This window comes from Mercenaria mercenaria, chromosome 16, assembly GCF_021730395.1.
Source record: "Mercenaria mercenaria strain notata chromosome 16, MADL_Memer_1, whole genome shotgun sequence".
NCBI lineage: Eukaryota > Metazoa > Mollusca > Bivalvia > Venerida > Veneridae > Mercenaria > Mercenaria mercenaria.
The window spans coordinates 62,249,871-62,277,691 of NC_069376.1; the positions used below are offsets into that span (position 1 = coordinate 62,249,871).

At 34.6% G+C, this 27,821-nt stretch overlaps 2 protein-coding genes across 2 annotated transcripts; one reads left to right on the forward strand and one right to left on the reverse strand.

Annotated features, from left to right (window-relative positions):
- Positions 1 to 379: 379 nt before the first annotated feature.
- Positions 380 to 27,332, forward strand: LOC123541072 (uncharacterized). Its single transcript, XM_045326438.2, has 3 exons — positions 380 to 536; positions 23,443 to 23,661; positions 26,941 to 27,332. Exons 1-3 carry the CDS (start codon positions 491 to 493, stop codon positions 27,063 to 27,065), a joined length of 390 nt encoding a protein of 129 aa, XP_045182373.1. The 5' UTR covers positions 380 to 490; the 3' UTR covers positions 27,066 to 27,332.
- LOC123561740 (uncharacterized) lies at positions 13,820 to 18,171 on the reverse strand. Its single transcript, XM_053527239.1, has 2 exons — positions 17,908 to 18,171; positions 13,820 to 15,424 (listed from the first exon to the last, which is right to left on the reverse strand). The coding sequence occupies exon 2, from the start codon at positions 15,421 to 15,423 to the stop codon at positions 14,332 to 14,334; it is 1,092 nt and encodes a 363-aa protein (XP_053383214.1). The 5' UTR covers position 15,424; positions 17,908 to 18,171; the 3' UTR covers positions 13,820 to 14,331.
- Positions 27,333 to 27,821: the final 489 nt, after the last annotated feature.

Genomic DNA, 27,821 nt, shown 5'->3' on the forward strand with positions numbered 1-27,821 from the left:
CGGTAGCTTGATATTTTCAGTTTTGTGAAAACGAACCTTTCATGAATTGAATGTTTTACAGAAATAGCACGATTACGTCGATATAGGAAACTGTACAAAATATTCAACGGCCTTAACTCTTAAACGCAGCGGAAAACGGCATCAATTGTTTGTTACGTCTATGTAGTGTTAGTAGTATTTAAAGCGTTTTGACTTTTTCTGATAGCATTGAAAGTATTATGCATAATCTTGCAGATTATCGGGGATCAAATTAAAATATATTTATCATGTTTGTAATCAAGGTAATTCTGTACTTAACCGACGACTTATCTCAAATTATATCCCTATTCCATTGGTATGGCACGCATGTTCACACTGAGCTCTCATTATTATCTGTTTTCTACATCAACCCTAGTTAAGTATCGGATTTTCTAGCAGTACCTAAAAGCGTCACATTGTAAATATCAGTATTGTCATTTTCAGCGTTTTAAACATCTAATAAATTTCTGCTATGGAAGTTCTATGGAATATCGCAGTGATATGTGCTTTTTCAATTGGTATGTGTGTTTACTTTGTTACTCGGGAATATTAGATATACTTTGTATTTTCAAAAATTGTTAAAACATTTTCAGAATTTATCGTAAAAATACGCCGTTACATTAAAAGTATAAAATTGATAATCGCTTATTTAAATGGTATTTTTCTATTCGTTTCAACGTCAGACAACCCTCTGTGCAGCTGCATGTGGAATCTTAAAAGTGTAAAAATGTATTTAAATTCAGAAACACCAAACATTATCTAATCGTCTGACTTCATAGGTATTGTCCTTTCCAAGTCAAGTCAGAAGTGAAATTTAAGGAAGCATACAAAAGATAACGCAAATTTTTCAAGGAATCTTTATTAATGTAAATCGAAATTGTACCAGATTCTACGAAAACATTTACTAAAATAATACAGATACAGTTTAAACTGTAAGTTCATTTGATTTTGTTAATACACTTGCTTCGAAGGAGTGTCATTTTTTCTGCGGTAAACAAAAGAGCCATGTGTTGCATACATAACTATTGTCCGAAAACATAACCTGCTTCTATCTTTAATTAAACTTCTTTTTAGAATTTCAGTGAAAACATTAGATAAATTAAAAGTAAAATCCACCCAATGGACACGTGATGTCACAGTGTGAAATAATATGTATAGTCACACAGGAGACTCGAACTACAAATCCGATTGTATAGCGACTAAGCTACCGGGACGATAAAACTATTTCTGTACTTTTAAATAATTTAGTCGTAACACTAATATTACAGACACCCTGGAGTTTTCGTTCATCCCTTTGATCGCAGTAATTTTAGCCTTAGTTAATACCAGCTTTGTAGCATCATAAAATATGCATCTTTATTGGCGAGATAAACTTGCCATGTGATTATAGTAGAGATATTTTTCTAGATCAAAATAAACTTTTGTTCACGTGGGAATGCATTTTTCCAGAACAAAATAAACTTTGATTCCCATGGGAGACATTTGTCTCTTATATGTCGAGATGCCAACCTTTATAAACTACTACATTATTCTTTGTTTTGTTTGCAAATGTGATAAAAATCATAGTTTGATGTCGTCACTTCTTTAAAGAAATTACTTTAAATTTATCATTCGAAGTGGAATCACTAAAGCACTTTAAGAGACTAACCAACACAGTTTAGGTGAAAAGTAATTTCTCTTAAAAATCCATAAGAAATTAGTACTCAGAAAGTGCCTAGTAAACTTATTGACACGAGACTTTTGCAAGATATTCTTATAAAAATATATTGTGCAGGAGGCAGTAAACCATGAAAATGTTACCACTGCTACGCTTTTGAAATAGTGCAGAAAATTTTAGACAATATCTCTCACTTACATGTGACGAATCAGAACATAGCATTCTAGAGATTAAATGGGGAGTAAGCACCATCATATCTCATGTATGTGGAAATTGACTAGATTCAGAAGACTTTAAATACCAGAAATAGCCGATTAATTAGACAACATTATACACATTGAATTGATGGTATACCAAATGTCAATGCATTTCTTACGAATTTTGCCGAAATAGTTCCATGTTAGCTCGAACATCAATCTTTAACAATGCTCTTTCAATTTTGCGAAATGAGCAAGACTACTAACCTTTTCGAGATCTTTGTCATCGTTGAAACGTCACCCATCTTCTACGCACGTTCTCGAAATGCGCGCCAATATTACACCTAAGATACAAGTCATAACTCAAAAATCCCAAGTCATAAATTTTAAGTCAAAAGTCTTAAGTCATTAGTCGCAAGTCAAAATGGCCCTTCAGGGCTTCCATAGGAAACCCTCTCCCCTAATTTTCTTTCAGTTCTTTTTCTTTCTTTTTTTTGATATTATATCTTGGTATCCCTCAACCACATCACGCACCATCTCATCTCATACACACATACCCACTTTCTGCACGTGTAGGTATTTGCTTTATACTTTCAAGTTCAGTTACCTGTTTCTAGGCATGCTCGTTTGCCCCGATCTCACACCATATGTTATCACATAACTAAATAGTTTATAAGTCTTGTTTTCCGCCCAACCTCCAAAGTAATTGTTGTTTTTAATGCCTATTTTACTACTCTTTTCCATTCTGCTAGCAATCGGTTGTGTTATGCTTCGTAAATCGAAGTTCTTGTTTTAGATGGAATCAGAAAGTAGCTCAGCTAGATTAGGGAAAGAAAATTGTTTTGTGAAACGCTTTATACGAAGAACAACCATAGTTTAATGCCGATAAATCAAATACCAAGATTTACTATGTTGCGTTTTGTCCTGACATTGAGACTTCTTCAGAATCACATGTGTGAAATATCAGTGTGATACTGTGCAAGCTAAGTTGGCTTCATCAGCATTGCGGGGATTTGTTGCGAATAAGTCAGTTAAGAGAACACCAGGATAATCAATGGATAAATTGTAAAAATCATTTTCCAAGATGTTTCAAGATAGGGCGCTCGATAATTATCGTTAACATGTGAACTTTTTCCTATATTTTATCTGTGTAAAATAAAACTTAATTATATACACATACTGAAATTCCGACAGAAAAATTTAATAGACATTATCAGAATTTACTATTTGTATAACTGTCCTTAATAATCGAAAAATATGTTTAGTAAGGTTTTGTCAAGTTTTGAGTTTATTTTGATAAAACTGTAATAATTTTATTTTGCTTTTAAAACCATACCTTCCCTAAAAGCCATTAGCGCTATCATGGTAATGTATCGAATATGGAAATATGAAGTTTAAGAGGTGTTCTGAATTAAGTCTTAATTAGCAGATTATACAGAAATATAAACGTGCATTTTCTTAATTATTTACATTACTTTTTCGATTGCCTAGGTGTATTTAAACAGAAACAAAACCATGAAGTTTATAGTTATCTATTTAAATGAGACTTTTTGTGTGTTAACTGCTGTTTTGTTGTTTTAACACTATTTAGCAACTTGTTTTGTCATATTTTCTATTGTTTACCAGAACCGACAACGTCGATAACACATTTATATTCTTGATGCATTGTTCTATATTATCTATTTCGTTCGCAGAAACGTCGATGTTTTGATATCTCTGTCGGCGGAGATAAATTGTGTAAATACATTTATCAACTTCGCAGATTTCCTCTTGATTTTTGTTCGGTCACTCTTATATATTGTCAACAGTACAGATACCCAAGTGTTTGTTTCTTTTTATGTCAATGTGAAGTTAAATACTGGTTTTAGCCAAAGACTGTTCGTTAAATATTAAAGATCAAACATTAAACATCTTTTTGTTTTCAGCATTTAATCGTATTTTGTATTAACATTACGATTATATCGATACGAGTATACGCGCTATCACTGTGTTGTAATTTCATTAAACATAAAAGTTCATTTCAGCTCCTGTTACATTCTTACCAGTGACATATAGTTTTAATTATATCACTTAGCATTTAGAAAAGTCAGTAACTCCTGATATGGAATATGTACCTGATAATGATTCACTATGGTGTGTTAAAGTAAAAGTAAAGTAGACTGGAGGTTTATTCAAATACACTTAATATTCTGCTGTACTTAAATGAGTAACACGCAACTTCAAATAAACAATACCTACAGCTTAAATACATGTTTGAAATTGGTGAAACACTAAAGTTTAATTGATTTAATAGAATGAAACAAAAAGACTTAATGAATATAGGCACGCACGTTAAAATACATGCCTTGTGAATAACAAACATGTACTGTGACTGTACAATTTTTAAAGTTCAATTTTCTTTCACCTCCCAGTTGTACCCACATCCCCCTTTTTAACTCCTACCTTTCTCAGTACCCATGTTCAGATATGGTTTCTTATATTGAAATGTACTAAATAGTTTCTTTCTATCTGATGGTTCTTTGTTCGGACTGCCTTTGCAGCATTCAATGCTTACCTGTTGTAGGAGCTTCTATTCTCAACGTTTTTTTTTTCAAATTGCATTCCTCTACCTATTTAAATGAAATTCTGTAGAAATGTCATCTAATAATGCTAACAGGTTGTATTTGCTTATGAATACATTTTATAGGCCTTCGACAAAGTTTATTTGGTATTTCATCATATTGGAAAAAGCTTAATATATAACTAGTTTTCGTTTCGTAGTTATTAGCTACTAAACATCTAAATAGAAAGGGCTGCAAATCACACATAATTGAAAGTTTCAAATAACAAAATAAATTACGAATCAGTTGATACAGGTTCAGACGGACAGATACATGCAAGGACTGTTTAGAAAATATCACATTATTCTAAGTGAACTTACAGACGAAAACTATTAGATGCAGTTCATCCATTTATACTTGGGAATGTTGCCAATGGAGATCGCACTGTCGCGAACATGATTAATTGTTTGCGCTACATGAGAAACTAATACCGATATCGACCTTTTGAGTGTTTTGAGACGGCTGCTTTTATTAAATAAATTAAACTTTTAAGTTGTTTCAAGAAAAAAAAATAAGAATAAAACGTACAGTGTTGTTACATAGAAACACTAGAATCATGCTCAATAATGCATGTAATGGTCGCTTTGGATTAGGAATACTGTAGTCTGTTTTGTGAAATAGTTCTATTGAAATTGTAATTGACATTTGACATGGCTGATAGTCATACTAAAAAGGTACTTGAATAAACCTAGAGAAAAATTGTGTAAAGTTACGAAAGAAATTCGACCGGAGACAAAGATACCTAATCATCTGTCAGTAAATTTTAGTGGTTTACTACAAAGCCTGTGATATCAGTGTTAAAATTAAATATTAGCTTTTAATCGATTCTCTCGCTTTCCTCATGGCTCTTTTTTTGCTCGCAGAATTTCGGGAAAAAGAGATAAAAGTTCATGCTCTTGTGACGAAGATGATAGAGGTCACTGTTGGAAATAACAACATTAAAGCTGACTATGACATATTTCGGACCATATTGTATTTAAGAAATAATAAATCTGTTCCTATATTTTATCAGTTAATAAAATGTGGGCAGGAGTTTGGATGCGTAATAGTTAAATCACGAGTGCGTAGCATCCAAACGACTGCCCATGTTTTATTAATTGATAAAATTATTGGAACATATTCATTATTTCGATTCTAACAACGCAAATAATTCGCATTTTACAGTACTACATTTTCAGCGTAATACGTCATTCGGCTCATGTGCTGTTACAATTTACCCCCTATGGTTAGTGTAGCGTAGCCGCTCCTTAAGTAAGTCCTCTGGATAAATAACTCAATACACTGTTTTTTGTTTCTACCTAGTTGATTTTCCGTCACCAATAGTATAACTTCTAACTGACAGAGCTAACAAAATTCCTTCTAGCACAAAATAGCCTTTAAGCATTTCATAACTCTCCGTCTCCGTCTTCATTCCTTCCCAGGCTGTGAACAGCGCAAGGCCTTAGCCCTGGCCGACTTCCGAGCCACCACGTGGTTGCTGTGTGAGCGGGCGTCCCCTTCAGCTTAGTCCGACAATACACATTTTGTCTCCATATTCATACAGATTCGTCAAATACATCATTTACATATTTAAGCAAAATTAATGAATTCTGCTACAAACCGAAAGTAATAAACAATAAAAACATTTCTCGTAAAATATAGATAAATTGTCACTCAAGTTACACCCAATGTCCATTTTTACTGCACCTGACCAACACAAACACGCACTCTCACACAAAGCAAACACACCAACACACACTTACACAAAGCAAACACAAACAAATAAATAAACACAATGGGGTGTCAGTGGCAAAACCACCACTGGGGGGCTTAAACCGGTTTATGGTGCACCTAACCTCAGTCTTTCCCAACCATGTTCCAAGAAACAGGACAGTCTAAATAAACGTCTCCCTGCCAGGTGAAACCCTAACATACGCAATGGCAACAGAAGGCATGTTATGTAAAATTCAAAAATACTCTTGTATATTTATATAAAAGCAATACTTGTGAACCTAAAACGCATGTACTCAATGCCTTTGCTGAAGACAGCCACCTGTTCTGTCAGACACAATCAAAGAAGAAAGCAAAGAGTCCAACTGAAAGGGCTGAACACCAAACATGCGGTGTGACTCAAAACATCGGGGTCATAACCTATTTTAATAAAACATTTTATAACTTTACTAATTACAATAGGAAATGTTTCGAAACCAAAAATCTTACGAAGTTTTAAATCACATCCCCATAATATTCGGGTTTTGATATGCCTTCTCACAAAAGTGTCTTTAAATTACTATTATATATATTTATATATTAAAACCAATTGTAAAATTTACATATTCACGAAATTTATATTTGAAGAAGCTTATTTTTAATATATTGATTACGTTCATTGAAATCCTTAACATGACTACACGCTCTTGCAAACCGAATTAATTGATTAATATATATCCCAAAAGATGTTGCCTGGGGTACATCCCCATCCAAATGGTGGAAATTTACAATACTAAAATTAAAATCATCCATCTTGTCATAAATTTTGGTATGTATACAATTGTCATAAATAGAGAGATGTAATGAAGCAGTAGTATCCGAACTGTTAGTTTTATTCAACTGGAGCTTCCGGGGATAAAAAGTATCCACTAATTGAGCAAAAACGGATTATCCATATTAAGAATACCATTAAGATAGCGTGATGTATTATTAAATGCAGTAATAATTGCTGTGTTAAAGGTAAAGAAGGTAAAGGTAAAGGTCTTGTTTATTATAGTGTCACCCTTATTAAAAGGGCCAGCCAATTTGGCTTATGAGATACTTATTGTCCGTACCAATTACCTCCCTACTCCTACCAGTATGCCAGGCGCATAACCATTCATTTAAATAACTCGCGGCTCACGAACCGGCCTTTTCGGAACGAGTCCCATGACAAACATCCCCCGGACGAACGCTCCCCATGGGGCTCGAACCTTCGACATCCCGATCCCGAGGCGGGAGCCTTATACTCTAGGTCACGGTGACCGATATATACGTGTATATGGAGAAAGGCCAAACATAAAACCTAAACTATCTAGAAACATTTCCCTGCATATCAGGAGAAAGGCCCAACATAAAATCTCAATGACCATATAGTAACATCTCCCAGTGTATCTGGAGAAAGGCCCAACATAACATCTCAACCATCTAGTAACATCTCCCTGTGTATCTGGAGAAAGGCCCAACATTAAATCTCAACCATCTAGTAACATCTCCCTGCATATCTGGAGAAAAGCCCAACATAAAATCTCAACCATATAGTAACATCTCCTTGCGTATCTGGAGAAAGGCCCAATATAAAACCTCAACCATCTAGTAACATCTCCCAGCATATCAGGAGAAAGGTCCAACATAAAATCTCAATGACCATATAGTAACATCTCCCAGTGTATCTGGAGAAAGGCCCAACATAACATCTCAACCATCTAGTAACATCTCCCTGTGTATCTGGAGAAAGGCCCAACATAAAATCTTAACCATATAGTAACATCTCCTTGTGTATCTGGAGAAAGGCCCAACATAAAATCTCAATCATATAGTAACATCTCCTTGTGTATCTGGAGAAAGGCCCAACATAAAATCTGAACCATATAGTAACATCTCCTTGCCTGGAGAATATCTTTTATACCAATATGAGTACAAATTTGTGAAAAGCGGTGTACAATTCGTTCTTAAGAGAGTACTAATTACCTGTCTAAACACTGGTTTCAAATAAACGCTATGAAAATGGGTTGGAAACATAAAACGCAACCAAGCAAAATAATAGTAGACTCGGTTTAATTGGTATAATAATAATTACAAAGTTTCGTCAATCAGCACATATCAATGCGAAACACAAATTGTTCCATGTTTTGTTCAGTCAAACTTTCGTGTTGGGCAGTCTGTGGTTTTCCACTTTCTTATTGTACGAACTGTCGCTTCTGGAGCGTTTCAAACGTTCAGTAATATTATGGGAAAATCAATCCAAACATAATATTAGGTTATTTAACAAACATATCCTCACAGCATTTTCCTTATTCTGTTAGCATGACATATTACATAACACGCATTTTGACACTAAGCTGTTATTATTATCTGTTTTCCTAGGGCACACCGTGTTAATAATTGGATTTTCTAGAAGCGCATGGAAGTGTAACTCTCTAAATATCAGTAATGTTAGTCCAGTGTAGTAAAAGTACCATGCATTTCTGTTATTGAATGTCTCCGGAATAATCATTTCATTTCTTAAATATTGATAATGCGATAATGAACATAATATACTTAATATTCCAAAATATATACGAGCTGTATATTCATGTGAATAGCGATTCATGTTTAATTTGCCGATTATATTCTGTCGTTCATTTCGCAAGAACATCGAAAAACATAGTTTCATTTCTTATATTTACATTATATTTCCTTTCCATTTGTAAACAAGATGATATTATAAATTGCACATATTTTGTGGCATTTAACATTAAAATCAGCTTCCCGGACATTCTGTTCAACACACGGAATAATTGCGACGTCATCTAAGGAACGTTCTCCCTGACTATACGCGGACATCGTCAAAACAGCGGTCGGTTATCACTAAGCAGCGATGACGTAAATTTCGCGCCTTTTCTTTTGCTGTTCATACGAAATGAACGTCATAATTTTCAATGGAAAAGAATAGGGCGAATGTAAATATTTTGAATTGTACTTAGTACTACGTTGTTACATTAAAAAATGAAAAAAATAATGTTAATCGCTATTTTCATTGCAGACAAGAAGAACCCAGCTGTTGCTCAATATATAATTACAATTAGAAATACCAAACATCCTTTGTCCCAGATAGGTCACTGTGCTGATAAAGAAAAAGCACAAAGGCATTTCCATTCGGTCAGCAGACTGTATTCACTGGCGAACATGTCCGCTAGACTATTATAACCGCAAATCGAAAAGTCACAAAGATCAGCCAACTGCTGAGACTGACAACACAATCATTTCATGCGCAATTCAAATATTTCCGTCATATATATCAGTTTTACCTTGGATTTGTTTAAAGACTTTAAACTTATTTATGACCAGTTATGGGAGAAATCAACAAACATAGAATGTGGTTTAATGGTCATGAAATGACCTTGTTTATTTTTAGGGAGAAAAACATAGAACATGTTTATTGTATGAAAAAACAGGTTTCTGAAATTTTTTACCAAGGAAAATAAATTTATAAAAGTAAATAAAGTAAATAAAATAAATAAAATGTGGAGGTTTCTTTAGAAATGGCCAATGGCCAAAATGGAAGCTTGGGATACCTCTCTCTAACTGAATTTGATTAAGTGTGGAGATGGGGTAGGTGGTGGGTAAAATCAGAAATTCCTTTGTGTTTAATGCAACCCACGCTCAAGAGAACTGGATCAAACCGGTTCTAGAAAGGTATAAATTCCGTGACGCCGTTCCTCCCACTGCCCGTCATAAATTGCGCTGATGCTAGTAAGCATAGCTTGTATTTATGACCAGTTATGGGAGAAATCAACAAACATAGAATGTGGTTTAATGGTCATGAAATGACCTTGTTTATTTTTAGGGAGAAAAACATAGAACATGTTTATTGTATGAAAAAACAGGTTTCTGAAATTTTTTACCAAGGAAAATAAATTTATAAAAGTAAATAAAGTAAATAAAATAAATAAAATGTGGAGGTTTCTTTAGAAATGGCCAAAAAGATAGGAACTGAAAGAGACTATCTTCCCCCACATTTTCTAGGGAATTCCAGAAAAAGGGAGAAAGTGAGAGAGGCACCCATTGAGACAAATATGTGTAAAATATACATTAAATAAGTATTTAAATACCATTGCATAACAAACGCTTTACATATTTCTTAAAAGAAAACGATATCAAAGACCCTAGTATATAATATCTTTAACAATCAGCTATGACATAATAATGTGACTAGTGAGTAGGGTTTTTACAGCGAATCAACACGAAATGGTCATATATCACTGAGATAATGTGACTAAGTACACAAGGTAAAATATATATGCATGTATAATATATACTAAAGGCAATATAAGTCTGTTATAAAACGGTAATTATATTTAACAAAGTGACTAGCAAATAAAGCACATTAAACCGATAACTTATTGCACGTAAACCTGGTTTTCCTATTAAACAGATGGATAATAATACTTCTGAACTAAACTTACTAAATAATCGTCTGCCATGGAGCAGATATTGCCTTTAAAGAAAGTTACTTGTAAGCAATATACATGTAAACGTTTGTCTTCGTGGCTTATCTAATTACCAGCCCAAGCAAGTAAATGATAAGTTATTGTATCTAATAAAAGTCATGAATATACAGACACATGCATGCAATTATATGCAATGTGGATGATCAAAAAAAGAAACAACAAAAAAAAAAAAACAAAAACAAATATATATACAAAACATACCAAGAAAATTATTGGTTCATGTATGACCTCATCGCCCAGAGGTCTGCAAGTGTATGTATAAATTCAGCTATAGCCCAAGCAAGAGCTGATACGTTTCTCTTCTAGACAATAGACAAAAATCCTTTATTAAACTTGATATTCAGTTTATATTACAATGTAACTTATTTCAGGAAGTCTGCATAGTTACCATTTTAATTACGATAGTATCAATGCTTGTAGTCAGACTGTAAAAATATCAAGCATTTGCAATGTCTTGTACATATGAAATAAAATGAATTTTAAAAGAAACATAGTATTTGCATTAAAGATGCTAATGAAATGTTAGCATTATCTATAAAGTTACTAACAGAAGTAATGTTGACAACTTGTGACTAGCAGATGATAGAGATTAACAATGTCTGACGACAAAATGTAACTTCATTGTGCTAGTTGATAATAAAGAATTTCAGACCCAACATTTTGTTGTATAATAATAACAAGGTGACTACCAGCCCAAGCAAGTAGGTAAGAAATATCTAAAAACTGCAAACAAGGGACAAATCACATTTTACTAGCCCAAGCAAGTAAAGTGTACCTCTAAGTCCTTTAAATGTAAATTGCAAAAAGAAGTATAAAACAAAGATGACGATTCTATACAATCCTAAAATATACATATATACATAAATATATACACGTTACTGGCAAATCTGGTTGTTAAAATACCTGGTACTCCTATGGCTCAAGCGAGCAGTGATAAATTGTGTCTTGTGTGTATGTGTGTTTTCTACCTGTGTTATTAAATAAAATTATTGTAAGTATGCACCAGCCATAAGCCCAAGCATGTGGCTGTTAAAGAAATGTTTATTGTAAAATTTGGCTATGTCTTAGAGAGGTACAAATTTCGTGGTAAATGATCATGATCGCTCAACATGGCCGAAAATGTCGAATCATTGACGTAATAAGTCTAGTCAACTAAAAATCTGTATTTCTAATGTACTTTTGAAAAGCGTTACTATTCCATCTTCCTAGCAATCTAATTTTGGCATCTGAGAACCCCCTCTGTGCACAATCAGTCGCCTTACCTATCCTAAAGCTGTGGGACTTGTATCTTTTGCTATCGAGCCCGCAAAACTTCAGAGTAGAAGTTAGTTGTTTGTCAAACATTTTTCGTGGAACTGGCGAGCCTGAAGGTAGTGTGAAAAGAGGGCCAGCAGATTCCCCTCGAATTGAGAGGTAGTCATTAAGTGCATGGACAGGAGATACTTGTGTGTAACCGTGCGAAAAAGTAAGTGTATGTGGTTTCCCATTATTGTGTTTGAAAAAGCGGTAAGTAACAGTGACCGATACTGGTTTTGAAGCTTCATGATTTAATTCAACATCTGTTGTTTGCAAAATAAATGACCTTGTTGCAGGTTTGCAGCTGGTAATCTCACTGCACCGAGAAAATGCATTAAATGCAAATAGAAACATGGCGGAATAAAGTTTTTCCTGATAGTGAGATTGACATACATGTTTTAATGCAGAAACTAACTTATCTAATAGTTTCACTGTGATGGGCAAACGTAAGTCATATGACGAGGACAGACGTTGAGCACCTTTTAACAGACTTGATATGAGAAAATGAGTAGTAGGGTCAGGTGCATTTGAAAGTTTGTGGACATAGCTTATACCAGACAGGTATGTGGTTATGGATTTGGAAGACATAGCCTTTTCATGAAGAAATGCCACAAATAAGGCTATCACTGATGATGAAATAGGCAAAGATATTGAACCGTTACAGTAAGCTTGGCTAAAGTCATGAAACAATTTCCATGCTCTTCTGTATGTCTCTAGCGTTGATGGAGCTAGTGAAGCATTTAATAAAGTTTCAAACCCTTGCAAATATCTCCGGTTGAAGATGTGGGCTTACTATAGTTGGATTTGGTTTGCAGAACGGCGCTAGCTCCCTGAATCGCTGTATCTGAAAACGAGAAAGAGCGTCTGCTATACTATTGTCTTTTCCTTTGACATGGCGAGCTAAAAATACTATATTTTGTGTAAGACAGTGTAGGACTAGCTTTCTGATAAGGTACATTATACAATGAACTTTTGATGTCTGTTTATTGATAACAGACACCAGAGCTTCATTATCTGTGTGAAAAACTACCGTGTGATTTCTCCATAAATGACCCCATGTGAATACTGCCAAAACAATTGGGTATAGTTCTAAGAATGCGATGTTTGCTTTTTGCCAAGAGTGTGGGAAAGACCCGTAAAACCAGTTACTCTTATAAATCGCCCCATAGCCTTTTGACCCTGATGCATCTGTATGTAGACAAATGTTATCGCTAGAAAGCCGCTGTTCGTTGATGAAAAAAGATGTCCCATTAAAGTTTGCAAGGAAGTCTAGCCACATGGACATGTCGTGCTTGGCTGGGGATCTTAGTTTTACCTTGTAATGAAGCTTTTTAACGCCAATCGACAGGTTTATCAGGCGTCTTAGGAAAGCCCTTCCTGGTCTGATGACCGAACAAGCAAAATTCAAGAAGCCTATCAGGGATAGGAGAGTACGGAGTTGACATGTTTGTTTTGAACCAAGCTCGCGTAATAGCAAAACAGCTTTAGCTAGCTTGTCTTGTGGTAGTCTTGCTTCCATATGTATAGAATCTAGTGTTATACCCATAAAAGACATGACCGGTGAAGGAGGGAAAGTTTTTTGTTCATTTAGCGGCACTCCTAGTATTGTGCACATGCGACAGAAAGAATCAAGTGCTGACTTAGCCTCGCAGAAAGTTGGCGCAAGGAACAAAAAGTCATCAAGGATTTTGACTATATGACGTATGCCAAATTTGTTTTGCGCTATCCATTTTAATGCTGTACTGAAAGTCTCAAAAATTTGACAACTTGAGGCAGCTCCATAGGGAGACATTTATCATAGTAATATTTGTTTTCCATTTGAAACCAGTAAACTATAATCGGACGGACGTATTGGAATAATTCTGAAAGCAGAGCATATGTCTGTTTTTGCCATAAAGGCATTTCTACCTATCATTTTAATTTTTGTAATGGCGTCATCGACATTTGCATAGGAGACCTCTGTAAAGTCAGCGGGAATTTGATCATTCACCGAGGTTCCAGTATTGCGGGGATATGATAGATGATGAATCATTCTATATTCCCCTGGTTCTTTTTTCGGAACAACACCTATCGGCGAAACTTTAAGTTCTTGAAAGGGCTTTTCCAAAAATGGACCGTTTACGCGATTTGCTTTGATTTCTTTCATGATTTTTGCATCCACAATGTTATGATGTTCATTAGCAGATTTTAAGTTTGGACTGTCTGTACCGTCTCTATTACCCTGAAAATTAAGCTCGAAACCTAACTTGAAACCTTGTACAAGATACTGTGTAACTTTTGTGTCATAACCATGTAAAAGGGTTTCCAGCTTGCGCCATTTAACCGGAGTGGGTAACGTAACTTTATCTATTGGCTTTGTTTGGGGGGTTTGACCTGTTGGGTTGTGACTGACCCGCGTTATTTGAATTTTTGGGGGCACCGTCGGATGTTCGCTTCCAGCATTTATAGTGTGGGTGATTGCCGGAGCATGTTTTGCATTTGTGTTGGTAGATGCATCCTGTGCATCTATCTCCACGATTGAATTTGTTGCAGGTTTTTCTAGATTGGCCCGTTTGTGGGCCATTTGGCCGAAAGGGCTGCTTCTGACTTAGAGCTTTGATGTATAGCTCATGGTGAATTGAGTCCCAAGAAAATGGGTGACTCTGACGGAGCTGTCTGAACTGCACATCATAATAATGCCAGTTACCCCTAGCTTTGGCAATTGCCCGCACAGTGTTACTGTATTGGGCTAGTTGTTCAGCAGTGTCCGGATACTTTTGCCTGTATACAGATGAAAAGACTGCAAAAGTATCAGTCCATTGCTCAATTGTTATGAATTTTCTTGAGTTTGACTGTGAAAAGGAAGAAATGCCCGTTGGCGTGATTGTTAAGCTGAACGATTCCTGAGACTTACTAAAAGAAGTTGAAAAATCTACAAATTCGTCAGCCCAGATCTTTTCTTTTATTTTCAGATTAACTGATGCATGGAGTGGAATTGATGGGGAGGATTGTAAAGAAGCTGAAGTGAGACAACCAGAATTACCAGTAAATACACTTCGTGCCCGGTCATCCAGTGATTCCGCCTGTTGTTGTTGTTGTTGTTGTAACTGTTGCGTGGGAACTGTTTCTGGGGCCTGTACCTGTTGTGGACGTGCTTGTCCACTTTGGCCCAAAACTTGTTGTATCTTATTCTCGACTATAGCCTCAAGTTTATCTGTTAACGTGTCAACGATATGTTGAGTTTGTATTGAAACACTTTCTGTGACAGGAACTGGTATTGGTATATTGGGTGTTGTTACTGTTGATCTCCTAGAGTTTCTATATCTAGTGTTTTCACTGAGAGCAATAATGGCTTCATCATTTGTGGCTGATGTGGTAGTGGCTGTGTGGGAGACTGCCCTTTTTCTCTTGGCCCCTCCATTGCTGCTAGCAACACTTCTCTTTCTAGAAGGCATGCTGAAACAATGACACATACAGCATTAGCAAAAGTTATAAGAATATATAAAGTTAATAACTTATGTCCCAAGCCAATCTACTTGACAATGAAAATTTTTAAATTCCTTCGCTAAAATTTTCCAGCATGGGTTTCCAATTATATTAACATTACCCCTTTAGACCTAATTAAATATTTATATCTTAGAAGGAAAAGCACAAACCACATCCAAATGTTTACTGACAATGTCTTAAATTCATAAATAATGGCTGTGCTGGAATTAATACATAACAGAAAATGGAATATTATATAAGTTATCCCGGATTATGCGCAATTATATAAAATATATTATTAAGAGAACCACTGGAAGTGATAAAATCTGTGTACAAATATTCATCAGTCGCATGTTAGCGATCGTAACAATATATCACAAATTCACAAATTGTGCCTGTGGTAAAGTCAAGATTCGAAAGACTCACAGAAAGTGATATATGTATAACTATTTGTAAATAATATAGTAGTAATTTTTAAAATTATATCACCAATTCAAAAAGTGTGCCTGTGGTAAAGTCAAAGACTCACAGAAAGTGATACAACGTATGCGTACCTAATCACAAATCACATGTGATTGTGGTAAACATATCAACAATTCATTAAATGAGCCTGTGGTAAAGTCAAATGACTCACAGAATGTGATATAATGTATAGTACATAATCACAAATCACATGTAAGTGATTGTGGGAAACAAGTATGCCTGTGGTAAAGTCAAAAGACTCACAGAAAGTGATATAATATATGTGTAAATAATTCCACAATACACGTAAGTGACTGTGGTAAACATATTAAATATGACATTTACGGAGTGTGCCTGTGATCAAGTCAGAAGACTCACAGAAAGTGATATGTGCATAGATAGTTGCACATCGCCTGTAAGTGACTGTAGTATACATGCTACAAAAATTTCACAATTTGTCCTTGTGGTCAAGTTATATATTCACAAAAAGCGATATAATGTGTGCATAAATAATCGCGAATCACGTGTAAGTGACTGTGGAAAACATATCACAAAGTCATAGTGTGCCTGTGGTAAAATCCAATGACTCCCAAGGGATACATGTATAGTCACCAATTGTGTAAAGCATCACAAATTCGCAAAGTGTGCCTGTGCTAAAGCCAGTGACTCACCAAAAGCAACACTATTATTAAAAACTTTATAACATTGATAAATGTAGATTTATAAGTGATTTTTTGAAGTAATTGCTTTTGCGCATGTGTGACATATTCACAAGGACACACAAAAGTGAAAAATTATCAATCAAGAATGGAACACAATGTAGCCATATATATCTTTATCAAGTTTTGCAGATAAAATCCCATCATTCGAAAAGTGGTACTGTCATAACATATTAGTTACATGTAAATCACAAATTAAGATAGCATGTATATGTTTAAGACTTTGTGTCAAAATTTGATTCAAAGGAGCCACATGAAGTACTAGTCCACATGACCAGTCATCTGGTAGAGTGGTTATGTCTGGTTTAATTATAGCCTTACATGTTGTTAAAATCTTGTAAAAATTTTGAATTTCACTTATTAAATTTTATATAAGTATTATATATTTATTTATTCCCATACAACATTAATTTATCTAAATAATCAGGCATTTATTTATTGCTCATTTATCTTGTAAAATATATAGATATTTCTGTTTTAATGTTCTTTCATTTGACTTCTTATACCTATACTTTTTCTAACAAATCATCGGGTCATGTGTAAATAAATACTCCCCTGAAAATTTTTTATGTGGCCTGTCTGACCGCCGTCATAATAGCATGCCGCAACGACCTGTAGAAGCGTCTCTGTCCAAATGGGCCCAGGTGGATTCCGTCCTTAGCAAAGATTTGTGTTTGGGCTCGGAATATTCGCCTGTGGTTCCAATAACGGATGTGTTTGTGACCTTCCAGTAGGGTTTTAAGTATTTGATTTGCTTGGACCCGTTTCGACTCGTACTGTTCATCTGTTGTATTTTTCGGCTTCAGACGTGTGAATAATTCGCATATTACAACATGTCCAACGTTATAATCTTTCAGCAACATTAAACCTATTTCCTCCAATGTACTGGCTACTTCAAGTGGCTGTATTCCCGAGTCAATGTCATTTTCCCCTAGCTGTAGCACAACAACACGAGGCTTGTGTGTGTTTAGAAAGCTGTCGAACTTGTGTTTGAAATAGTTAGTACAGGTTCGAAGACCGTTATAGTTTTCACAAGCCAAGAGTCCACCAAGTCCCCTGTGGATCACCGAACATTCCTTCAGGTCGTAGTTGGCAGGCAGTATCTGACGGCGAAAGCTATCATCAAGCCTACGAATAAAACTGTGTCCTAAAATTGCAACAGTGATTCTCGAGTTTTCCATTTTTGCACAATGAAAATCCAATTTGCAACGTTCTTTGTTTAGAATCCAAAGTTCTTTGTTTCTATCGTAAAAATTGTAAATAAGTCCAAACCTGGTTATCTGTGTAAAATTCCCAGTAGTTTTTGTATTTTCATTCGTTATGGGAACGATATGTGTAAAATTCTAAAACGAAAACTGTTTAAAATGCGGTAAAATTGTAGTAAAAGCTGTATAAAATCAGAAATTCCTTTGTGTTTAATGCAACCCACGCTCAAGAGAACTGGATCAAACCGGTTCTAGAAAGGTATAAATTCCGTGACGCCGTTCCTCCCACTGCCCGTCATAAATTGCGCTGATGCTAGTAAGCATAGCTTGTATCTATTTCAATTCATCTATTTTCTAAATGCGTTCTTTTGAAGGAAAAATATTTGAAAGTAAAAACAGATGTTTACAGGCGTTGTTAATTACATTTTCAAACTTACTACGAGTTTCTTTATTAGGTTGGCGTGACGTCACTCTGCTTGTTCATTCACTTTTGTATAGACTGTTACATTATACATGCAAAAAACTACTTTTAGACTGTGGGATAGTCTATTTTAAGTAGAGCTAGTGCGTTAAGTTCGTACACAAATTAACGCACTTCACTTCACTTTACTTCATTTCCATTTAGATTATACAAATGTAATAGAGTTTTCCCCCAGATATAATATATTTTTAGATTTTTTTCCAAGTTCTGTTTTAGATGTCGGCCCGGGACAATTTCTCATTCTTTGCTGTATAGTAAAACAAGCACTTTTGGACATGTATTGCGAATTGCACAACTAATTTACAGCATTGACAGCTCTGTATTTCTGAAAATTAAAGAAACACTATCATCAACAATGAATTTTCTTGCTACACATCAAACTATTCTGTCACTGTTAAAATTTCCCACCCGCATCTGTCATGGCCGCCAGTCTGGGGTAGTTTTTTAATCCTTCCGCACAGAAATGTAGTTCTGAAAAACACAGGCAAAACAACTATTAAAGACATTAGAAATGATACAAAATGTACACAATGTCAATAAATACATTTGGACTTTAACAAGTCAAAGTAGAGATGGCTTCAAATTGGGAACTACAAAATTTCAAAAAACTACTTCCTTTGATACAACAACCCGGAAGTACTTCAATACAAAATCCGTACCGCACGTACTTTTCTTCTACCTCAATGTACTAAGATTTAGAATTTATTACTTTGACATTCAATTCAACATTACTAGAGCTTGATAAATAAGTGCAAGTCTTTTAAACCTGATTAATGTTAATGCATAATTTGGGGGATGGCATATCGATGTTAAGATATTGTGTTTATTCTTATATATATTCTCTGATATTAATATTTTCTCTGATATTGTGTCCCTAAAACTGTTGTTAAAAGAGTAAAATATTATTATAAAATCTTGAGAAAAGGCAGTGAGCTTCTTTTTATACATATTAACGTTGACTTAATTTACAAATACCAAAATGGCAAAATCGTTATCAAAATTCAAGAGTAAACGCCGAGAGTTTTACAAAGACGAAGGCTTAATTTGGCAAAGTAGGGTAATTTTTCACATTCTTTATTTCTTCCTTTTGAGTTCCTCTGTTTCTGGTTATTGTTCTTTATAATACATCATATTTGTTTGCAATGTTCCTAACCAGTAGGAGGTAATTAATTTCATTGTCCTTTGGATATAAACATATGATTGCTTGTTCACGGTATACTAATATAAGTCTATATTAAAGAAAATGACCCAACTTTAAGGTTAGAGAACACCAATTGTTTTCCCATAGACTTCCCTTATAACATTATGGCGTGTACGGCCTTACATAAATCGAAACATGTATATACAATCGAATTTTTTTCAAGAACTATCTTAGTTCCACCAAAATATCAGACAAAAAATATGAATAGTGTTACTGTATTTACTTTGTTTACATGACTGACCAATCAAAACGCACAGACGCTACCTTATTCCCAGGTATACACTTACCTCATTCCCAGTAAATTCCCTGTACTTTTTTGAATTGGTGGTCTCTGACCATAAGGATTCAGGCGCAGCATAAACCGGTTTAAATTCACCAGTAGTGTGTTTGCCGCTGACAGTTACAAGACGGTGCTCGACTGTGTTCCTTTCATTCGTTGTCTACAAGTTTTATTTCGTTATGTTTATGTGTGAACATTCATTCATACATTTCTATGGGGTTACGGTTTGATGGGACTGCGTTCTCGGAATCTGACTTTTTCTGTTAGATATCAATCTTGTTTTTTCAGATCTAAGTGAGAATTGTCTCACTAATTGTGTTATCCCCAAAGGAGCAAACATTACGTGCTTTTTCAACATCTTAAGTCCGTAATATCCTTACACTACCTTACTCAAGTTAATTGAGATGATTCCTCTCAACAGTACCTTATACTTGCCGTAGTTTGATACGGAAAACCCATAATATTTCAGACTTTTTAAACATCTTTCCCGCACAGTTTTCATTCAGTGTTTTATGGTAGCCAGCCTTTCTGTACTTTTAGTACTTTGATTATTGTCCTGCTATTATTGTTCTCGGTTGCATTCTATGCTTCCAAAGAATTTTTTACAGATTTTATTAACTATCACAACAGCAATCGTTAAGTGCCGTGTGGGGGCTGTAAAAAGTCTCCCCGTACTTGGATTTAGTGTTGTTATATTTTCTGCTCCTTTGGGATCACAGAGTCCATTCAATATATGTGTAATAGAGTTTCACTTAAGCCGTTGCTAGGGGACGTGAGAGGTGTTGCACATTTTTATTACCTCTCATGAACAGACCCAATCAAACCGAGTCTTCTATTATTGTTTTATGTTGCATTCTGTGCTTCCAGAGGATCTTATTACAGATTTTATTATTCTTTAGCATTTATGGTAATTTCAAAAATATGTTTAAGGCAATACATAAAAGGTCATTCACGGTGACAAAGACTATGAGATTAATAGAAACAGCATACAGAGAATACGTAAATGAAAGGAAATTGTCGATTATTATTACAGGTCCACTACTTTAAAGACCTGCTCCAGTCCTACCTTTTAACCTTAAATTGTCACTGAAAAAGCATGAAAATCCTGACTATAAACAGTGACGCCTGTCAAAATGGAGTCTATTTTATATAAAATTCTATATAGAATACCTGTGGTTTTGCGTGCTTACGTGTGGCGCGTGGCCGTTAACTGTTACCTATTGTAATCATAGGTTGCATACACACAACAGAATTTGAATAGCCGCGAAGCAGGGCTTTAACGTCTTATGATAGTGAGATGACCAATACACATAAGTTTCCCAACGTATCGTGGGTAAAGATAAAATACATTTATCAATTGATATACGTCATAAGGGTAAATATGCGTTTCCCAATTCATTTAGTATGACGTATTACATAACACGCATTTTTGCCAACAAACTCCTTTTATCATCTGTTTTCCTGCAGAATTGCTTGTTTAGCAGGAAACATTGTAGCAACATCTGAAAGCGTAGGTGTTGTAAACGTTTGATAGATGTCCATAATGGAAACTCTCTAGAATACTGTTGTGCTTTGTACTTTTTTCAGTAGGTGGCCTACTCTGGAATAATGAGGTATTAAATGATTAATGTACTATTGAAACTGATAAACGACACTTAATACGCTACTACTCCAAATAATACAAAACTAGAAGATACTTTTGTTGAAAAGCGCATGCCTCTCCCAAAGCATGGTAGTAATAGGAAAGAGGTACAAAGATGACAGGAGCAAACATCAAAGCGACACTGATGATCGACTTAGTGACTAAAATGAAATAGGAATCATCTACTCTGCATGTCAAATCATCCCATGAAGTTTCAATGTTCTGGGTCAAGTGGTTCTCAAGTTATGGATTGAAAGCGATTTTCCATGTTCTGGTCCCTGTGACCTTGACCTTTGATCAAGAGACCCCAAGATCAATAGGGGTCATCTACTCTGTATGTGCAATCATCCTATAAAGTTTCAACATTCTTGGTCAAGTGATTCTCAAGTTATTCATTGGGAACGGTTTTCCATGTTCAGGGCCTTGTGATATTGACCTTTGACGGAGTGACTATAAACAATAAGGGTCATCTACTTGTTAAGCCCTATCACCCTATGAAGTTTGTAGCTTCTAAGGCAAATGGTTCTCCAGTTATTGATCGAAAAAAAAAAGAGAATTGTAAGAAAGCATACAAAATCTGACACCACGTTTCAAAGATGAAATCTTCATTAAAACATTATTGAAACAATGCCTTATCCTGTCTGGATGATTATTATTTACTTATATATATATATATATTATTACTTTCTCCCATACGCTGTAACAGTTTATTTATACAATGCGTTTGTTTACTCATACTTTAATGTTCAAATAATTTAAGAAAAGATTATTTCATTCGTGTCATCTTTACCTTTTACTCTAAGACTTCTGATTAAAGCTTGAAACTGTAATTTTAACCGTTAGTTAATTTTAATACAAGTTCATACAAGTTGTAGTTTGCAGCATTATCTGGGACAGGTGTGGTTATAATATATTGATTTGGAATTAATATACTGTAAAATCGATGTTTTGTTTGCATTTGTTTAAATTAATTATTACGTTACTGTCTGCATGTATGATTTTGTTTGTATGTAACGATGAACTGTAAATGTTCAAGTTCGATATTAATAAAATATCTGTTCTGTTTTGTTCAATTTTGGGCTGTATATTTGGACGGTTTTACTGACAGGATCTGTTAAAGATATATCACGAAATGCTTAACACTTCAAACATTAAAAAAATATTTTTTCAAGATGTATCGCTGCAAAATTGGCTTATCCCATCCTTTTTTTGCTTTGTTTGTAAAACATGAAGAAAGAATATTCGCCCACCCTAAATTAAGTACAAGAAAAGCTCAGATGAGTCTTAAGTCGCAGAACCTGCCGCAGTTAAGTTTTTTCTTGTATCATTCTGTGTAATTAGTGAACAATTATATGCATAACTCTCTTTGATCGGACTTACAATGAAACAGACTGGTGAAAGAGAACAAAAGTTTTGTTATTCATTTCCTTGGTCAATAATAGAATAACCCGTGATGTATTCATGACTATTAATGAAAATGATCTCATTGTTAAGTATAGGCTAAGCATGTAATCGATCGTTATATATATTAAACGGCAACATATCAATTACAAATGCTAGTATTAGAGAAAAATACATTAAGTTTCAGTAGTAATTAGCATATGATTTAACCTATTTTTCACGATAATGTAGCCCGAATGCCAATATATGTGTGGGAGGGCTAATCACTACTTAAAGAAAGACACTTCTGTTACATGAGTTGTTTATTGTAGGTCTACACACATGAAATCTAAACATATACATTGTTGTATCTTTTTTTCTCGACAAAAAGGGACCCGGCATTACATTACTTGACAGTGGAAGTATTTACGATTATTACAGCAGTAAATAACAAACGCTTACGTATTCCCCGAGGTAAATTAGCCACGGTGTCTAACAGTTTTTGACACAATGTTGAATGTTAAATTAGCCACGGTGTCTAGTGGTTCTTGACACAATGTTGATACTGAATGGAAAAAAAAATCTGTAGTGCACATGTCTCTTAATTATTCATTACAGTGTACGTTGCGAGCATGAAAACAAAACTGGCGGAGCTGATTATAAAAGACATGGATAAGATAGAGAAGGCCAAGAGCAATGGTACAATATGCCATCTAAGACAGACAATGGCTTGGGCTGAATGCGGTCGGCGTGTCAACTGCCCATCGTCATGTCAAGGACAAGAAGATTGCACATTCCCTTACTGTACATTAGAGGGAACATGCTCCTGTAGAAATGGTTAGTTTGACAAAAAAGCTTTTTTTTTAAATTAAAATCTGTTTATATTACATCTGTAAAAATTTCTTCACATATGTAAAACGTTTTCTGAAGAAGTACGTGGAAATGTAAAATTTACGCTTTATAAAATTTTCGAGAATTTCTGGAATTCGCGAAAGTTGCGGCAATCGTAAGTTTCCACTTTCACAAAGACACGTCATTATAGTCAAGTAAAAATAAACAATCTTAATTTTGGTACTTCAGTTTTCGGCGATTCGCCATAATTTCCGCTCGCGTGACATCTGGAATCGACAATTCGCGAAATTCTTGCCACATGTACAGTAATATATTATACAGATAAAAATAATATTTTCCAAGTATTTTTTAGTCATATTGAATACATTTATTTCATCAAATACATCTGACACAAGAAGGCTTTATCTAGAAAAATAAAAATCATGCAAGCAATGAATTATGGTATATATGCTATCTCTGAACATGTTTCTACCTACGCTAGTTTCAAAGTTTGAATATCAAAGAAAGGAAAATTTAAATAAAAGCCTGGAGACGCAAAAGTAATTTTATAGAGTGCACGTGTATATCTATAATGATATGAATGTGATTATATGATTGTGATTTCTTGATAGGTTCCTATATTATGGTGAATAATTCATATGCGTGATGAATTGATGTCGCCCCCTACTGGGAGGAATATACAGAATTTATAATTTCATAATTTCCATCTGACAACAAGTTTTGCTCTCATACGGTTCCTGTTACACTAAACCACTATGAGTAGCAGGTTTAATTTAATTAAGTACATGTCGTAAGAGGGGTGTGTACCTTCAGAATAATGGTAGCTCGAGAGGATCATGTCCTAATGACGCGTTTGATTGACTATTCGCAACACTAAGGAAATTTATTATATGATTCTTTCACTGGTGCTAGATGCAGATGGGAATATCAGGCTCGGTTAGAACAGTTAAATTAGAGTCGTATATTCCCATCGTACAGCCAGTGATAGAATCTTTTCTTGTATGCCATATTCAAAAAATAAAAGTAAAAAATTCAAACAAATGACTTTCTTAATCAATTATTCTTACAGTAGCGAATTAACAAAGCGCGAAAAGTTTACGTCTGTACATGACGTTACAAAGACAAAGCAACGTAACCGTTCAGTTTTGGTTTTATCAACTGCAGTGAAAAGTTATGTCTTTTTACAGCACGATTGTCATCGTACACCCTAGGTGTAAGATGGAGTTTCCAGCACCGGTGAAATCACTTGCAACCGCAGTCTGGTGTGCAAATACAGTTTAGACGAAGTCGTGCCCGGACATAACGCAAAACACAATATTAATATATAACAAATTCTTACCATCACCTTATATATGCCAAGCTATATCTAACAAGGTATGATTAATATCAAACTAAAATAGAGTACTATGAATTACATCGAGAAATCACTCTTTAGGTCCGACAACTACAAAAATATTTAATCTTACAGCACATTGATAGAAAATGTGAGTTTTTATAAAATTTAGTTATTGTTAGCCTAAATTAGGCACAATCACAAACAAAAGCATTGATAATGTGAAGCACTATAGTTAGATTGATTTAGTATAATGAGAAAATGGGACAGAAATGATTACATTAACGCACATTTATTCTTGAATGCTTGCAATTTGCTGAGTTCAGATAATGTTTCTGCTCTGTGCATTTTCGACAGATTCGATTAATATCTGTGAAAATGTTCACAAAAGGTCTGTCCTTATTAATACTTTTTATAGCCATGTCGGAGTTGATTTTGTATACCACGGAGATGAAATAAGCTCATTATTACATTTTACAATTATAACAAAGTTAATTTTGTATTTCGGTTTGATGGAATAAGATCATTAAAACATTTTACAACAAAGGCAGAGTTAATTTAATATTCTACGGACGGTAATGGAGTAATGCAATTAAAACATTTTGCAACCATAACAAAGTTAATTCAATATTCTCATATGACACCAGTACTGGTTATTCCAGGAAGCGGACTCGTGAGTGGTTTCAAATAAGCTTTAAGCTTTCATCACAATAGAGCTAAAATAAATTAGTATAAACTACTAAATTAAACTGAACTAATATTCCATGGAGGGTGTTAGCTTCAACTAATGACACGTTTCCGAACTTAAATTTCATATATACTAATTGAATCAGATCGGATTTCGGTGTTTTTCCTTAGCTTTTTCTACACAGGTTTTGCATTTTATTTTTGCCACAAATGCACCCTTGCATTAGAAAGGCCAAGATGTCTGATTACCTCTAATAAAGTCAATCTATTAACAAATATTCAACGAGAGGAATTGTATTTTATAATTTGCTATTATTCTTAAAGGACAATGTCATATGACTTCCTTGGCCTTCTATTCTTTTCATATGCAGCATTTCGATAAATATCTGGAGAGCCGTCGCTTTTAGCATGTGCACTAATAGAAGCATCATTTCAAGATGAGCTTCTCAAGAACAATTTCAAAACTTGCTGCTCAGTTTAGAAAAATTGTAGTTTAACAAATGTGCAAAACTTGATATACATGAATTACACCTGGTGGCTGATTTCTGCCATTTCTTTCTGTCTTTAAGAGCGCCAACACAAAGAACAACAAGTAATGGCGCTAGTTGTATTATATATGCGCTAACATTTCAATATACATATTTAGTGCTGATGCAGCAAATAACATATCGCTGGCAACCATAATGAACGAACGTTTATGCATATATGTCACAAATATGGCACAACGGTTCAAGCCCTCCTGTTTAGTACAGACTGGTTTTAAAAATGCCAGTGGGGAAAGGACTTTGCTATTTGTATCATAAAGCTACTGTTCAGGGCATGGTTTAAAAACTACTGCCTTTTATCGGTTAAGAATATGTATTTTTCAAGCAACAGTAAATAAATGTTTTAAACACATTTTTAACTCCACCATGCAAACCAGAATAAGACATTTATTGTTTTTGAACTTGTATCGAATAAAGTAACGTCCTGGTTCAGAAATTGGTTTTGTTCTTTCTCTTTATACTCTTTGTGGACCTGGTCTTGATATTTTACAGAAATACTTAATTCGATTATTTCTTTACTTTATACGATCCAGGTGTTGAAACTTTCATAAGGAAACACTGTACCAATAAATTTAGAATGTAGAAGTAATAGTTTTTTGTTACATCTTTTCCGATTTATGCATTCAGGTGTAATTAACGATTTTGTTCACTTAAATATTTTAGTCCTACTATGATAAAAAAACAAAATATTATTTTCAGCGTTTTGCCGTAAGGACGAGATGTGTCACTTCTTCAGAATCGCCTGCGCTACCAACTTTACATGTAAAGAAGGGAAATGTTATTGTGAAAACGTGAAAAACAAGTCGGTTACATCAGCATCGTGAGGACTTGTTGCAAATAAATCTATGGTGTGGACATGAAAGTATTCAAATTGTGAAAATTCAATATGCAAGTTCTTTTGAATTGAATTGGATTTGCATAAATAGGTAACTCGTTACGCTTCATCTACCGGTGAATTAATTTCCCTCCTCTTTCTGTGTTAAATGAAATATTATCAAATGCATGCATAATGTGAACAGGTATTCCGACAACAGAATGTGTGAGGATTTTAAAGTTAACATACAAGTATATTTCATTAAAGTTTAATTTATCTAACACTTTGTTTTGGTATATTCCCTTAAACCCATAAACTTATCTGAAACATTTATCTTCTCTGTCTTAGACATTAGTTATGGTCGGTGACATACATTTATAGGACCGTAGTTTGCATCATGTAGCCCCATTAGTTTGGAAACTAAAAAAGACAATCCTAATATACAGCTTAATTATTCTGTTATATTGTAAAGAAGTGAGTACTCGAGCATCTAGGACAACCCGAGCTTTAAGTGGAAGCAACAATTTAGGTCCCAGAAGTCGGGTCAAAAACGTTTATTTTTACGTACATATGTATATAAGTCCAATTTAGTTTTATGTTATGCTGATCCCCAGTTTAATGTCACATTTCAAAAGGCTTACTGTTGTGACAAGCTACATAATATGATACCTTTCAATCGACTTCTACCTATCACAAGGCTCAGGAGAGCCGCGTACGCGTATTATAAAATACAAACATAAATGCCATTTCACCGAAGCAAATTGAC